The sequence below is a fragment of the Vanessa cardui genome, chromosome 9 (assembly GCF_905220365.1).
Source record: "Vanessa cardui chromosome 9, ilVanCard2.1, whole genome shotgun sequence".
Lineage (NCBI taxonomy): Eukaryota > Metazoa > Arthropoda > Insecta > Lepidoptera > Nymphalidae > Vanessa > Vanessa cardui.
The window spans coordinates 15124698-15142917 of record NC_061131.1 but is presented as its reverse complement, the minus strand read 5'-3'; the positions used below and the strand labels follow the sequence as shown (position 1 = coordinate 15142917).

At 33.8% G+C, this 18220-nt stretch overlaps 1 protein-coding gene across 1 annotated transcript; it reads right to left on the bottom strand.

The window, feature by feature from the left end:
- Positions 1 to 8207: 8207 nt before the first annotated feature.
- LOC124532630 (cytochrome P450 4d2-like) lies at positions 8208 to 16970 on the bottom strand. The gene is made up of 11 exons (XM_047107653.1): positions 16768 to 16970; positions 15822 to 15914; positions 15177 to 15287; positions 11533 to 11718; positions 11226 to 11422; positions 10978 to 11041; positions 10707 to 10896; positions 10356 to 10507; positions 10093 to 10272; positions 9338 to 9552; positions 8208 to 8893 (listed from the first exon to the last, which is right to left on the bottom strand). Exons 1-10 carry the CDS (start codon positions 16967 to 16969, stop codon positions 9377 to 9379), a joined length of 1551 nt encoding a protein of 516 aa, XP_046963609.1. The 5' UTR covers position 16970; the 3' UTR covers positions 8208 to 8893; positions 9338 to 9376.
- Positions 16971 to 18220: the final 1250 nt, after the last annotated feature.

Sequence of the window (18220 nt, the reverse complement as noted above, 5' to 3'; positions counted from 1 at the left end):
ATTTTACAACAATATTAAAAAATATATTTTCAATTGAATCGCCCAGGGGCGATCGTTCCGTTCCCAAGATCTGCCATCATCTAAAAATTAATTAGGTTTGTAATATCCTTTAGCACACAAACGCTCCTTGTCGAGAAAGAAGCCAATAGTCGAAAAAGACAATTACAAGGAAATATTTTATGACCATGCTGTTATAAAGAGGGGGATTTGATTGCTTATCCTTAACGCAATAACAGTAATCCGATCGACCGTAATCATTCCATATTGTTTTCTAGTATTAATGTTGATCGCAGATGGCCTAGTGATTACATCGTGTACCCGACAACCGATGATTGCGGGTTCAAACCCAAGCGAATAACACTGAAGTTTCATGACATTAATTTGTGTTTAGAATTCATCTAATTGTCGGACATAAAGAAAACATCGCGAGGAAGCCTGCATGTGTCGAATTCAGGTAATTATAAGCAATCCACCACGCAACCACAAACCTTCTTCTCCGAGAGACGTGACCTTAGCCCAGCAGTGGAATATTCACAAGCTGTCACATACAACACATACATGAACAGTATCTTTACAAGATATTTTAAAGTATATTATACAAGCATGAGGTAAAATTGAATGTGCACGGTTTTGTATAAGAATATTACGAGTGGAGATCGCTTGCTCCGATAATTATTGTATTATAATATCTGTTTGCACGTTATTATGTAAAACAATATTGCGGGTAATTCTTTGTAGTAACGTGCTGTTACAGAGGCCCGCGTGAACGTATTTTAGAAACAAGATCATTTTATGTATGTAAGAATATAGTTACTTTTAATTTTCATACTTTTTAGTGGACTCGGTTCTATGAAATATGAAATAAGTATAAAGTAATTAACTAAGCTTACTTTATATTTTAATTATTATGCAATTAGCCGCTGTGCTTGGAAGGTTGCATGCATTTACCAGTTATATTCTTTACACTTACAGGATCAAGATTTTACAAATTACAAATTATACGAATATGTGAATTGTAAATAGACCTTTTTTTAAATAGGGTCCAATAAATAATATATATAAACATATATTGTTCGTTCAATTTAGAATGCGTTAAGATTATACATTTTTTTAAGTAACTAAGCTCCCTGTTATACATTTACTGCAGTCGATAAGACGGGTCTCCTTAACCAAACGCGATCGTGTCGACACACCGCCTGTGTGCTCACGCCCGGCACGTTCTGTGTGCACAGGAATACATATTGCTCAGCTACTTCACTACTGCTTCCGTTCAACACGGAGACAGAAAATTAATATGAAGTAAACAAAAGTCAATTCAAACGACAACAAAGCCCACGTACATTGAAAATAAAATGATTACCATATATGAATTATTAGAAAATTATTTTTACTTTAAATAAAAATACAATACACATTTGAAGCTTTTTCCAAGGATATTTTTTTAAATATAACAATTGTTGCTAAAAGAGTTTTGGATTTAGCGTTTGTATATCTTATAGTACCCATAAATCGTTGAAATTCAATGTTGCATTCGTATAAAAGCATCAATTGAGAATTTTCCTAATATACAATTATAAAATAAAATAACAAAAAAAAAATATTGCTTATTTTATTGGTTTTTTGAATCACAATTTATTAAACAGTTAAGAAATGATATAAGACGCTTTTACTCACTGGATTGCAAATAAGTCGTGTATCATCCTCATATCAAGAACAGCCCTTGTTTTTGGAAGGAAGCAAATATCTAAACAGAAAACAATGAACATCGAGCAACTAAACAGACATTATCTTGAAGAAACAACATAAGGTCGGAGTAATTCTATTCATTACAAAAGAAACTATACTGAAACTTAAGCACACATTTACTCGAATAAAATGGCGCCCGTGCCAGTAGCGAGCGACGCGATATACACTTAAGAAGCAAATAAAATAAATTCACCTAAAAGTATCGCGCTACGAGTGAGTGCAAATTCCTTAGAGCGAAATGAATCGGTGTAATAATTAAATGTCCATCTTTAAATGTTTCAATTTGTTTGTATGGTTTATATCGTAAAGTCGTCGCAACAGCTCAAGAAAATCTTGGAGAATGATGAATCTCACACTTACTTATATATGTATACTTCAGCTATTTTCTAAATGACCACACATTATAAATTATCTTGTTCTGCAATGACTTTACTGAACAATTTGACTGAAACTTATCAAAATCAAAAAAGACAAATTAACAAACAACAGCTTCATGGAACGTGACGACTACTCTAGGCTATAAGAGGCTGTCTTATAGGCTCGTGTACAATACATTCACAGCAATAATATCTTTAAAATCTTAAAGGTGGTAGAAAATTTTGAAACATAAAATGGCAATCTTATAAATACCTTCCTAACAACGGCGGTCCTATTCCGAGCCGCATGTAAAATAATTACATCTGTCGCTGGCAACAGACACGTGTTGGGGACTTGCGGCAAACAAGGATATTCTGCCAAGTGTACGAAATTTATAATATGACGTGTTATTCCTTTTTCGCGTAGGGTTCCGTTTTCATCGGGTGGCTTATTAACTATTTATGATTCACAAACTAACAGAAACGCACACTCATACGCTTACACATTCCATGTAAACGCTATAAAATGTTGAATGTTTACTTGGTGGTAGGGCTTTGTAGGAACCCACATGGGTAGGTACCACCCACTCATCAGATATTCTGCGAACAAACAGCATTACTTAATATTGTGTTCCGGCTTGGAGTGAGCCATAAATTTCAGGAACAAGAGACGTAATATCTTCGTCCTCAATTTTGGTGACGCATTGGCGATGGTTATGGTATATTGGTTAATATTTCACACAGCGCCATTGTCTATGGGCGATGCTCCCATCTGGAGGCTCTCTTATGTTCTTTTAATAAATTAGACTAGTCTAACATTTTTCAAGTTTAACTTGATAATATAACATGCAATATATAATTAGTACAGTTTGTGGAGGCTTGCGTGGCATGTACATCCGCGCATCTGTTATTATTCTTCGGCTGAAAATCATGTCTTTATAGTTGTATTGCGTTTAAAGAGTTCCCAAGCTAATATAGATCCATATATGTTAGGAAGTACTTGAATTACTTGACAGGAATAACTATAACATTACCCTATGCTGTCATTATGCTATGCATAGCAATTTCATGGTCGGAGTGGTAGTTTAGGTGATACTGGCCAATTTCTAAGAGCCATCCTAAATCTCATTTGTAACATGTGACAAATAATAAATACACTCAGGGCCTGAATGATCATTCAAAGCTTCATTTGGTGAAGACTCGTAAGAATCCCATTACTGGTAGTTGATAAGGAAATACTCTATAGGAAATACTTTTATTACACCGTACTGCTCCACTGGTGATTGGTACACTTGTGAGCTGTGCAGAATTGTATCTGACTCATGCTTTTCTTACAATGAAATTTCATTCACGGCTCCAATTTTATCTGTTTTGTTAACTACTAAATTAATTTAAAAAAAATGTATTCTATATAATATTTTCATTGGAACTTACTATGAGAATTGATTTCGAAACATCTTCAGTGATTTTGTTATAAAACATATGTCGCCCCATAAAAAGCCACTCGGCTTAATGTAGCGTAAGTAACTCGCACGGGATGAATTAGTGAAATGGGTGAAAATAATATTGGAGCGTACAAGTACGCCGGAGCACGAGAGTATTTTATCCGATCCATCAGCTGTCGCTCAAACAATTGAATTATTTAGACATTCCCCTAACTTTCTTTTCACTGCCAATTTACGTCTGGCCGGAACATAACTTGATTTCATTTTAGGGCAATTTTCGGCTGAAAGGCGAAAAACTTTTAATAAAAAAATCTGAAGAAATGGTTTGAGCGTGAAAAATTGTGTTTTGATGCTCCGAAGATTGTTCGACGGCGATAAATGAATGGAGCGTAATCAATCACTACTTAACACAATTTACGAAATCATTAACTCATTAAGTGTTTTCTAAAAATAACAATTTTTTGTTACTCTTAATATACCAATTTGACTAACTTTCCCCGAATTTTTCTCGCATGTTTATAGATAGATAAAAAAGTTCCAGTCGGCCTCAATACATCACAACAGCTAAAAGTACAAACATTTTATTAGTTACGTTAATTGTACTGATTTCTCGTGCACTGAGTTATTACTTATAAAGATTACAAATTTTGTAAATATAAACGCTCATTATGACTAATGAGTTTAGAAATTAACTAAGTCGCAATATTGGAGGACGTGTAGAATTACCTACAGTTACGGATCGTAATGGTAATTATACAGCCTACATCTTCTTGAATAACCACGATAAATATTTAAATCGATTTAAATATGTTCTAGACTACACCGCACGTTACATCAACTTTATCAACCAGCTAATTCACGTGTAGGAGGGCCTTTTTATTAATCTTTTTGTAAAAGATATTCAATACTTTTTACGCTCGACAGGGTCATGCCCTATCTTTTAGGTGACGTGTATTGGGGTTGTAGGCGTCTTTGATAGTACCGTCCAATCGGAGGAAAGTGTTAACCTGTTATAAGTTTCAACATTATCGGATGATCTAGGATGAATCTTATGGGTTAAACAATTAAACATTAATTTGTATATTTTCATCAAACCCTCAAAGTACCTCCTAGCGACGTGATGTATATTTTATCATTACAGCAAACAACCAATTAACTAAGAGACGGACACGTGATCACACACGGAGTCACTAGTAATTCGGCAGTTACACGCTTCGGTTGAATAATTTATCTCACACAAGCCTATAACAATAGACGCTCTGATTGTAATCCGCAGCCCAGTAATTGTATTAAGCAAATTAGTCACGTTATCACTGTTATATCAGTGAGCAGCTCGCTCGGCGATCTGATACTGCTAGCTTTGCGATCTTATTCCTCACGCCAAATACACAGATCATGAGTTTAGTTTAATGCTCATTGTTACTATTAATATGGTCGATATTAAATTGTCAGGTTCCCCTCAGGAGTTTCTACTTCCACTAATTTCTGAAGGTTTCCGCTGGTTGCAAAAATATGGTAGCCGGACCCCGTAAAAACGAGCAAATTGGTAGATTAAGTATAGTATAACTTTACAGGATTATCGCAAAAAGGTTCGGATTTGCGACTTTAAGTAACTAAACTATCTACGCACGAATCTGAGTAATCACTGAAAAATATTTTTACGAAAATGTATCTTCTTACATGATGAAAATGAGAGATTTTATGTAAATTTGTCATAGTCTAAGTTGGCTGTGCGTTATCTGTCAACGAGTCAGAGTTTGAGTTTAAAATGGTAATACAATTAATAGTATTTTGTTTTCCATGTGCATATTTCACAGTCAACAAATAACAAATATCGCGTGCCGGGAGCGATCGCATCGCAGAGCGTTAAAGTTTAACTGTTACGCGATTGCTACGCCATGGTTACGGCTCGGTAACAGACTATAGGCCGTATTACGTTTTGCATCAAAGCCTATTTTGTGATAAATTCAATAAAAAGGCCTTTATGGAACGATAAAAGCTTTGTATATTTGCCAAGTAATACTAAAGCTTATATTAAAAAGTCATAAATAGACAAAAATAACAATCATTATTATTTATCATGTATGAAATCTCGTGTGCATTATTATGACATTTCTATTCGGGATTACCGCATTTTCATTTAATTTCAGTAAAATAAATAATTCTTTATAAACGCTAAACTATAATGTATTTAATGTGGCAAGTGGTGATAAACGACAACAACTTTGTTTCTCAGTTGTTCATCTCAATAAAAACTTTATACAGAACATGAAAAAGTGATTCTTGTATAAATGGTGCTTGGATGGGTTTATATAAAGATGTATTTTGATATTACTTTCGTTAATTGATTCTAAAGTAGGTACATGCGAAGATACAAGCACGAATTCAATCTCGATAATAATAAATACTTACTACTACTATACTAAAATAAATACTTACATACGAAAACTCACACATAAAAGTTCTCCTAAATCACGGAGACACGTTTGAGCTTTTACAAGCATTTATTTAACATCACATATCAGTAAGTGTTAGTCAGATCTTATATAGTATCGGAATCTTAAGCCATTTATACGCAAACATAAACATAATATTGTACTAGAGTTAAAAACATACCAATTTAAAATATTATAATTTGTTAAAATCTACACGCAAATAAAAGCTCGTTTGCTGTTTTTATAAATAGTTTTTATAAAATAATTACAGAGTAGGTTTGCGAATAATGAAGTTACTCAAAGTATTGCTTAACAATGCGATAATGTTAAGTATCGCTGTCCTCCAACTAAAAGTTGCGATCGAGTCGGGCCTCGTGCGAAACTATGTTTTAATTATTATTATTCTTTCGTTTTATAAAACGTTCGCAGCTCAAAGAACCGAGATTTTTCTTGAAAAGTAAGTGCAGCAATTAAAATAATATTTTCTTGGTTAAAGTCTAGAAATAGTCTTTCTTAGTATGCAAATTGAAAGAATGAATGAAAATATAGAATTAGTTCAGTAGAAATAAAACCGTTTAGAAAGCTTATGCAGGACCTCATCAACTCGGTGATTATAAATACGAAAAGTGCTCAAGGAGCGAGATCATATCTCAAACACTTATTCATTCAATTAACCGCGTCAACTTATCAAGACTGTTCCGAACACAATAATATCCCGCTACTGAAGTTTAATTCAATTTTATGTAAATTCAGGTCTGTAGAGATATCTTAGCTAGTATTCTCAAACTAAACATTGTATAAATTCTTCTTTTAAATGGTATAACATCTGTTCTACTTAAATGGGCAATAACTTTTAATATTGCTTCCTCTCGGCTTTGTGAGTCTTACAAAGGCAACACTTAGAGGGAATTGTGTTCCCTGAGGTTTCTAAAGGCAATACGTTCGTATATTGAGTCTTTACGGAGTCCTTCAGCTGGCATAAAGTGGAATAAATCGATGGATCACTTTCCAATAACTATTTATACTTAGAATCGTCTCGAACTCATTTAAAATGTAAATACTATTTATTGCCTCGAGAAGTTGATGTCGACAGTATCGGATGAGGCCGCTCCCTGTTTCTTTGCCTTTCAAATACACGGTTTTATAATATTACGGTAAATTTATAATGATGTATTATTATAAGCCGAATGTTATATATTTCAATGGGTTTAATAATTAATTTAATTGTACTCTACAGCAGCAGTTATTACTAGCGCAGTAAAGGTCAAAATATATTATCTTCGAAGGTCTATTGAAACGCTAACATTACCCAAACAGCATATCCAACTCATTTTAAGTTGAATATGTTGTAACAAAATACATCCTACATAATCGATAATTATTTTAAACATTAATCGTGAACAATAAAACGGTGTCATTGGACGCTAGTCGCTTATTAACCACGACAGACAGCGAACGTTACGTCCAAACGAAATGACCCTAAACTTCAGCCAGAGAGCAAAAGCAATAATCGTAAACTATTTGTGGCTAAATAAATAGCACCATTACAAACACATGTAGCTGATCTGCGCGACAGCCTTTTGTCTTGAAATAGTCATAAAAACATTTAGAAATGACGAAGGTTTATCGCGACTTAAGTAGCAAATAAAAATAGTCATATTTTATCACATTAAGCGACGCCGACCTAGCCTTCAAGGACGGAAATAGATTCTTCTTCATTTTAGTTATTTTTGGGAATTGAAGTTAAAACAATTTTGTGGCATGTTATCGATCATAGTATTAAAGTATATTTAGATTATTAAAATATTTAAAACAAATAAGTGGATTTATAATTTTTGAATCTAATTAAAAAATAGAATATTAGTTTTAATGATAAAGATTTAAATAATGTAATTATACTTCCCACGGTAATAGTATCACAACAATGATCTGTATTCCATTGCCACTCCGACTCAGCCTCGTTTCAAGAGCTGCATTAATCTTGCTGCAACTTGCCAACACCCCTCAAAGCCTTGTTTAACTGTTGTTTGAAGTGCCTACAACCTAGCATTGAGTTAATCTTATAATTTAGTTTGTCGTAATCAAATTATTCAACTGAACCTTACAACGAGGACATGTATAACCATAACTTGGAAGCGTGACGTAGCCAAGGTAGTGCATGCACCGCCGTGGAAGCACAAATTCGAATTATCTCTTAAGGTAAGGGAAATCTAAAGACTTTGCGTAAAATAACCTATTTTACGCAAAGTCTAATTTAGTTGTGATTTTGTCTGAATTCAATTATTTTTAATTTTATAAGACCCGTGACTAAAATTGAAATGGTCTGAACTGCTGCTTCTGATAAATCTTATTTAAAAAACATAAATACACTTTAGTGTCTCGTTCCGTATTTGAACCTTATTTTACGACTACGACATATAGGTGTTATAATACATATTATAATTGATATTTTATATACTTATACATTATTATATAACTGCGTGCCAACATTTTTAACGAATAAGCAATAAATATTTCAAATTCTGAGTACTTTGCTTTAACGAGTATATCTTACCTAAATATTTATACCAAAGCACTTTCAAAATGTAAATTGGACAATATGTTTTTTAAATAAACTGATATCAAGAAATCATTATCTTTTAAAATTAAGAATTTAAAATGTCATGACTATTCTCTGAGGAGTCGCCTTACCTTGCCTTTTAAATAACTACAAAAATAATAATAAATATTATATTACGTCTTATAATATAAGCTGTGTACAAAATAATTTACTACATCTATTCCTAAATTTAATATTTCAGCAAGCGGAGTGCAGGGGACGGTCGAGATGCGTTGGCGTATGTACTTCTTGATCGCTGTTCACGCCTGTTATGTAATACGGTTTTACATTATGCAAGGGAACCACCAACTCCTGTAAATGAATTAAAGAAATAATACCGTCAATAATCATTAATTATTAGTAATTCTAGACTGTAACCATTTGATCCGTATATGTTAAACTGTGTTTATAGTATCGCTATATGAAAACATATTTTTAACCATTCACGCTAAGTCGTTACGCTTCTAAGATAAAATCACTTGTGACAGTGACACATGAAATATACTTAAATAAACATAATTCAAATTATTTATACCATTAATATAAATCAATGAAGTCGATATAAACAATAAACTAAAGCATAATGTAATTTCACAGGGAAAAATATTAGGCCATTGTTTTTTAATATATTTTTTGCACTTAGAAGATAATAAACAAGATTAGATTTAATAGTTTTTTTTATACTATTAAAGTTAAGAGCAAAAAACTAATGACGTTTAAGTATTAACATAAATACAAAATAAAGGCTTGACTAACCTTGTCTTCACTTTGTTTGGTTAAAAATCAGCTCGATCATCAAACTCGTTGCTCCAATTGTACGTGAAAGTGATCCAAGTGCTTCGTAACCAATGTGTGTTTCACTCTCAGAGGCTTCTGCTCGTCGTATACGAAGGACGACGCTGGTTTTAAGCGATACTTCCTCAAGATAGCGACCATTGTCGTTTTCAAAGAAATCATCCCTATTCGGTTACCTGAAATTATTGATTTTTTCAGTTTTTTCACAAATGTAAATACATGCTATAATTATGCTCATTAGACCTCCTGTCTCTTAGACCACCAGACAAGTGCCACTGAAATTAATTGTGTTTACAACAACAACAGCCTGTAAATTCCCACTATTGGGCTAAAGGCCTCCTAATTGTGTTTATACGAGTACATAATTCATCTCGTGCTCGACGGCGAATAAAGTCATCGTGAAGAAACCTGCATGTGTCTCATTTCATCGGAGTGTAATCATCGAGGTGTATTGGAGCAGCGTGGTGACACAAGGTCCAAACACTTTCGTAAAGGAAGACGAGGCTTTAGGCCACCAGTGCGACATTGACATACCGTTAATTTAATTTTTTATATTACACTTTTTATTTCATAGCTTTTAATAAGCAGCTTCTTAAATCAACTTCGAAAAAAGTGAAAGATGAATTATTAGCCTAATATTAACGACCATTAATCGTCATTTCATCTAATCAGATGACGTCGGCGATGTATATAAAAAAAAAAAACTTGTAACTCACCAGCGCAGTTTCGCGGACCCGAACTAAAAGGTATAAAAGCGGACAGTTGCTCAGGTGTTGCATCTAAAAATCTCTCCGGCCTAAATTTATCAGCATCTGGTCCCCAGTATTTAGGATTGCGATGTAGTCCCCATATGTTGACAATAACTTGACAACCTTCACTCAAAACCAAACCCGAAGCTGCAATGACATAGCAATAGTTACATTTATTCAACTTTTAAAAAAATATAATATCTTAAGGTTACGTGTCACTGTGTACTTACGAAGTTTTACGTCTTTCAGACACTTCCTCATGATCAATGGAGTTGTGGGGTAAAGACGCATTGTTTCCTTTAAGACGGCTTCCAAGTATTTAAGTTTATTTAAATCATCAATGGTTATAGTGTGATGTAAATCGTCGAAGACTTCTTTAATCCTAAAATTGTATCAGAAATATTCAATGAGGCTCGAATTCATTTTTAAATCAAAGAATATATGTATCAGGATGAAATTGAGAACATGTGTAGACTTCAAGTGACACATAAACAATTGAGACAAAGAACTCGTTTCTGTTTTAACAGCAATTTTTGAGAGTCTAACGTTATACTCATTTCAGTAATTGATCATGTTCTTACTCTTCGTATACTTTGTCCTGTACGTCGGGGTGTTGAGACAGCAGCACTGAGGCGAACCCGTTTACTGAAACTGTGGTGTCAATTGAGGCCAGAAGCAAAACGAGCGACTCCTCGCGTAATTCTGCCTCAGAATATCCAGACTGAGTAATCAGTAGTTCCAACAAACTTTTTAGATCATCCTGTTGTTTGACTGAAATCAATAGATTATGTAAATGATACTCATTTTATTTTGGACGAAATATTTCAAAAATATTATAATTTAACAACTTACAATCTTCATCAGAAGAAGAATCACTTTGTTCTTTTTTCATTAATTCTCTTTTTTGGAAGATTAGCTAAAATAACAGATTAAAATAAATGTTAATTTAATTAAGTTTTTATTAGTTTCGTAAAAAATTTAAGAATCAGCTAAATTTCGAAAATGAATAAATAATTTTTTTCTTAATTAATTAAGCAAATTAGCTAATAAGATAACATAACAATTGGAACCAATTGGATAGAAATGAAATAAAAAATTACATTGTTAATGAAGTTCCACACTATTTTCTTCTTAAGGGACTGTTGCGTGGCTTCGGGAAGCTGCTTGTACACCGTTATGTTGTAGAGCCAGGGCCGACACAGGCGAGTTATCACGTTGTCGAAGTAAGATATGAACGCTTCACAGAACGGTTGAAATTCTCGGGGACGAAGATTCACATTATTGCCGAGTATTGTTTCTAGAAACGATAAAAATATATTTTTAGCTAAGCAGCTACTAGCTTATAAAATGATTTCATATTTTCTATTTGATTAACATTCAAAGATATATAATAATAGTAATGATTACCACATGCAGTCAGTAAGATGTAAGGGCAGTAATGATCCCAGAGTGCGACGTCGCCCTGGCCCACGTAGGCTGATAGTTTGTCGGCCATCACCTGGCTGTTCCGCGCGTATACTCGGACAAATTTGTCGATGTGCCGCGGAGCAAGTGCCACCGCATTAATCTTACGACGAGCGCGCCATATCCCCTCTGGAAACATTTATAATACACTGGTTGTCGCCCGCAGCTTCACTCGCGTTTTGGGGTGTAAGTTGTCAAGTATTAGGCAAAAAAGAAGGATATGTCCTTCATTGCAGTTCAGTTTACACCAAATTTCATCAAATTCGGTCGATTGGTTTGGTCGTGACAGAGCGACAGACGAAAAGACAGACATAGTTGTTTTCACATTTGTAATATTAGTATAAATTCATACATGTTATTAACATCCAAATACCAAAAATAAATATGATGGCGCTACCAGCCGTGAGATATATGTATGTTGTTGTATCTGATCTTTAATACTGGAGAACACATAACACTGACTGTTTATCCAAGTGTTTGTTCGAATTCAAGTAATGTTATATAATAAAAGTTCGAATAATACTTAGATTAGCAACGCTTTTGAAATGCAAGATAATAAATAGCTCGTAAATAATCCTCCGAGCAGACTTCGAAGAAATAAGAACGTATTGAAGATCACTCGACCGAGGAGGTCTCGCGCGCGTAAGGAAATATCGTAGTGGTAGATTTTTATCGGCCACATGCAGTTTTTCTCGAGTACGAGATTAATTATAATCACAAATTAAAAACTTGAAAATGTGTGGAATGTTGTGATGGTTTGCCGGATTTGTTAAAGCGCATGTACACTTTTGCACCTCGTTAAAATTTTTACGAAGTAGTGTCGCCGCTGGATAATGAAAAGATATTTAACGCTCTGATGACATCACAGAACTATGACGATTCAATAAAGTAGTTCGGCAGCTGTATAGGTTTCATAGCTTTAGCATTTCGATTTGCTGAAGTAAGTCCAGAATTTAGTCTATTATTATTTTTTATTTTATACGAGGGAAGATTTTTTAATGTTTTATCTTTTTTTACTAATATCAACTATGCAAAGAAACTATTAATTTAAGATTTCTATATTCTTGAAATTACCTTAGATTACTAACATGGTATTCTATATGTTTGAAAAAGTTCTTCAAAATGTTTATTTTCTTAATTAAAAGCCACAAAAATGTATATTGGCGGAATAAACACGTTTTCTTTTATTTATTTTTTTATTTTAATCCTTATTTATTCCCGCAAAAACGCTGTCAGTCAATATGGTCGTCGCATTGCTTAAAAGAGTTACGTATGTAAGACTAGGATTCATTCAACGTTAACAGCTATAATTATTTGGTGTTTTTGGAAAAATAATTAATTACAATCGCTATCGTTGGTATGTAATTTACAAATACTAACACTAAAACTCCAGGAAAGTTGTTTATCAAATCGTCACATGATATAGAAGTGATAGTGTTTGCCTATCTGACGAATCACCGTGGCGGCTCGTATTTTGAGTCACGTGTTACCTAGACACGCGGTAGCGTGTCAGCCAAGTTCAGGTAAAAGAACTGGCGAGCAGCGCCGTGTGTTATTTTACACGAACCATTTGGAGACCAATGTATAGTATTATACATTACGACTTTTAATATAAATATAATAAAATAAGAATACGCTTACAACTCCAAAGCAAAATTTTAAGGTATATTTCTACACATATTTTAACTTTTATCAAATTTCATAATTTATTTTTTACTAATGAAAATACTTTATTGTGTACCTCAACGACGAGAATACATAATACAGCGTTCGTTCTTTGACTCGATTTTCATTTTGCAAATTGAATATTTTTATTTACGTTCCTAACATTGTATTTCGTAACAAGGTTAGGCTTAAACAATGTAATTACAAGTAGTATACGCCTTCCATTACTTTAGGATTGTTTTGAAGCGCGGTCGCAGGTTTCAGAGCTCAAATTCAGTCCTTAAGGTTTCTTCGTACCAAAAAAATAAATATGGTGTATAAGCTGATCTAATAGTATTTACTGTAAGTTTAAAAAAATGTTAATACCTAGTACAAGTGCTTAATACTGTGTGCGGATTTGAGAGATTTTCGATGTTGTTCGGCGAAGTCTGCCTTCGCTAATCTTAATTACTTTATATTTTGTTAAGGTTTATTCGTCGAATCTTAAGTAGGTTTAAATCTACACTATAATATGTACAACAAATAATATTTTATAATATGAATAAATTTATTATGTTATTTGACGTAAAACAATAACAACGAGAATATATTCATTAGAGACCTCGATCAATTACTCTAATTAATTAATAGCGTGTCTACGAATTAGAATAAAAATCATAATAATGATGATTATTTAAATATTTTCCTTTATAGGCACAATAAATTTAAATAATTAATATTAATGAAGGTTGCGCACAATGTTTATACAATTTTACGTCATAAAGTCGCTCAACGATATCCTTCTAAAGCAATCCATGACATGGAGGACCACAGGACAGTCATTTTAATGTATCCCACACAAATATTATACAGCCTTGGCCAAAAGTACTAGGCATCCCAGTTTACTGAAAACGACTTTGTCTAGTTGGATTGGCTAGCACAGTCCCCAGATTTGAATCCAATTAAACATCTTTGGGACATTTTAAAGCGCAAAATTAAAGAACACCGTATAACATCGAAAACGACATTAAAACGCGTTTGACAACAAGAATAGCATGCCAATACAAGGGAGGATCGTACTAAGCTTGTACGCATGCATGCCAGGTGGAATTAGTGCAGTAATTAAATCCCAAGGTGGATCGACTAGATTTTCAGTTTTTTAATTTATTTATTTTTTGTGTAATTCTTAGCAATAAATAAATTCAGAAAGTATAAGTTGTTTTTTTTAATATTTTAAGTAAAATGTAGGGGCCTAATACATTTGACCTAGGCTGTATATTGCCTTATACACTGCACTCGCTAATCCCTCACTTTCATAATTCGATGGGATGAACCACTTTACAGGAGCAGATTTAGGGGAGGAAAACGAGGGACGCCATCAAGGGATGTCTATCAATTAATAGATTTATTTTATTAATAATCAAAAGATTGATATACAATATTCATGAGGTAGAAAAAGATAGAAGAACAAATGAAATTCTTCATTTGTTCCACGATTTGTCATTAAATTAGAATACTATTTGGATGATTAGAGGCCTCTTTGTGAAGTACGTTGATAGTGCCGCCATGCTGACACGATCGGTCTGTCTGTGAGAGAATTTAGACGCATGACCAGCGAATTCACGAGCCACCCGAGACACGGGTCTTAAGTAAGAGTAAGTTTCCACAGCTAGAAAATTTCAGAACTACCGTGCCATAAAGGAGGTAAACTAGCAAGAATAGTAAATGCATGTTATTTTGCATTACCCATTGAAGATATTCTCTGAGAATACATTTGCAACATACATAACAAGTAACGGGAATGGATAACATTCTTTGACTAATTTAAATTTGTAATACGCGTCAAAATACATATCAGTTTACGAAGTGATTTCTTGCACAATAGTTTTGTAACAATGTAATATTGTAAAATCAAGTGTAACGTTTTGCATAAAGATATTTACCTGGTGCAAATATGGATCCATTTCCTATGATGTGATGGAATACAAGTGTCATCGGGCCTTTCTCAAGGCACGAGCGCAGCACAAAATGAGCAGACTCGGGTTCACATATAGCTAAAATAAATAATAGCTTTACATCAGTCGCATCTTATCATCCTTCCCGTCCCATATTGTCCCGTTTCACCGAGAAAAAAGATGTGACACATAAGAAAAACATAATAACCTTTCTATAAGTGAGAGAAATAATTATATGATCTATGAAATAAATGCATATAATAATTGTCAAAGTGACAATACATAACAGTGCACAAATGTGTATGTTCAAGCTGCATGTATACTTTGGCTGACTTTTACAGTCAGTGCTGCCTCCTTGATGTGTCTGGCACTTTTTATTATATTACTTTTCCTTCAACCACCGGTTGTTGAAAGCACCTTGCTAGTGGTGGGTGTGTTTCAGCATAATCTTCATCGGCTTTGACTCGAGAATCATACACCACGCGGTTATTCTCAATGCATTTTCAAGATCTCCCTACTCGAAATTCGCGGTACGAATACGAAAGTGCTAGGTTCCACTGCCCGGTGCCGTGGAACCTAGTCACTAAATAAAGAAAAAAAGTAACAATCATTTATCATGTTAAATAAACTTACCGACACAGCTGAAATGTGCAATCCAGAAACTGACCATGCCATATTTATTTCGGTATGCCTGCTCGGATATATTTTGTATAGTTGAAATACGATCTGCAAAAATTTTTGGATCGTTCCTAAATACCCTTTAATATTCACTACTTTTTAAAAAAATAATGAGAGCTTGGAAATAATTGTGAACACAATGCAAAATTAATGTGTCTGAAATAAATCAAATGTGTCATCCAACCAGAGTTATTAAGAATAATAAAAACCCGTTTTAGATAATGTTGATAACGGCATGTAGCGAGATGATTTATATTCTAATCGAATATTAAGCCTCTTTATTACATGTAAATACAAAGCCGCCATTGTAACGAAACATTAATTTGGTTTGCAAAAAACATTAATGAAATACTACACATTTTGTTAATTGTCCAAATAAGTTTTTACATCCTTCTTTTTTTCTTTTGTAAAGTGGAGTAGATTCGGTCTCTCACAATGGCGTTCCGACTACCCGTTACAAGGAAACTACTCAAACTCCGATTAACTGTGAGTAAATTAAAAGCCGCTACAACATTCATATCCCACTGCTGGGCTAAGGCCCCTCTCTCTGCTGTAGATAAAGTTTTAGAACTAACCCGCAGTTCAATAGTTTATACATGTCGCAGACTTGCATCCAACACGTGCAGGTTTCCTCACAATGTTTTCCTTTATCACCGAGTTGAGTTATATGAAAATACAGCAGTGCTTGGCCGAGTTTGAAGCCGCAGTCATTTGTGAGGTTTTACGTCTTCTAATTACTGAGCCATTTTGTCTAAATGTGATAGATTAACTAATGTCGCTCGAATCTGAACGTTCATTGGTACTCTAAGCACTAGTGCTTCGTCTGTGTACTCGATCAGTGCTACAAACTTGTGATCATTTAATTTTGTGACATATTTCTTGTAAATGAAAATATTATTACCTTCGCCGTTCCCTATGAACATTAAGCCGTGACCGATGAACGGCAACGCTTTCGAACTCGTACCGATTTCTTTGTGCAGTTGTATGAACTTGGTCGGCTTCCATTGGTCCAGACATAGCAACACGACAATTAGCAATAACACTAGAAACGGAAATATCATTGTTTTCAGAATCACTTCAAGCGACGAAATGCAAGTAAACATATAAGTTTAATTGTTTTATATAAAATCCATGACCTTCCATCGTTTTTGTGTTAATGAGTTTTTCATAACATTATTATAATTATAAGAAATGGTCTCGCAACGGCAAAAACGGCGTTTCATTCATAATTGCTGCTCCCTCACAATAATATGTATAAAAAATTAAGTGACAAGTTATGTTTGTTTATTTCAATTCGCGTCACAAGAACAATAGATATTTATACTATTTCGGGACAGATGTGCATTAACAAAAACCGCCCAATAGTAGTGTAGTAGCCGATCTAACTATATCATCTCCAGCATGATACACGTATTCTGACGTAGCATTGTGACGTTTTTGTATATAGTATAAATATTGAGATTTTTTGTAATTATTATATATTTCAGTGTTAAAAATGCCTTTAACATCTATTTTTTAACTGACTTCGAAAAATTTTATTATTTTTGCAACTCCAACGCATTAAGTCGTATGACAAAATTTTTGATTTTTCAGAAGAGCAATTTATTTTCATCTTTGACTTTCATCTTTGCATTGCTCAGTCACCAAATACAGTTTGTGATTAATTTTGGTATACAGCACAGATTTTATTTTGAGAGTATAATATGGCTTAAATAAAAATCCATATTTTAGTAAAATTCAGTAAAAAATAAAAAATTACGACTTTATGATGACAATACATGTCACAAACTCTTTACTTTTGTACGGATTAACGGACAACTCGTCAAAGTTCTAAGTTTTAACCCGCAACACCTTGATGTCCGAAAATCCACAACAGCGCGATTTATTAGACATTTTCTGCCTCGCAAAACCACTTTGTGTAACCAGCTTTCGCCGGAGGTTTTTCCGAACCGATACGACATGGGAACCTTCAAGAAAAGACCGTACTCCTTTCTTAAAGGCCGGCAACGCACCTGCAAGCCCCCTGGTGTTGCAGATGTCGATGGGCGGTGGTAATCACTTTCCATCAGGTGAGCTTCCTGCTCGTTTGCCACCCCTGTCATAAAAAAAAAATACGAAACGACGCATATAATCGTAAGTTATAGTTACCACGTATAATCCACAATATATACGACGTCGGAACTGATCCAGAGTTCAATTGTACACGCTCTAATAGATAAACACAAATCGTCGTAACTGAAGTCACGACTATATTATGCAAGATAGATATATGATGAGACCATTAGCGAGCTAAAATTTCAGTATTTAAAGAAAATATGGTTTTCACGTATTTGTAGTATTTATATTTTAATACA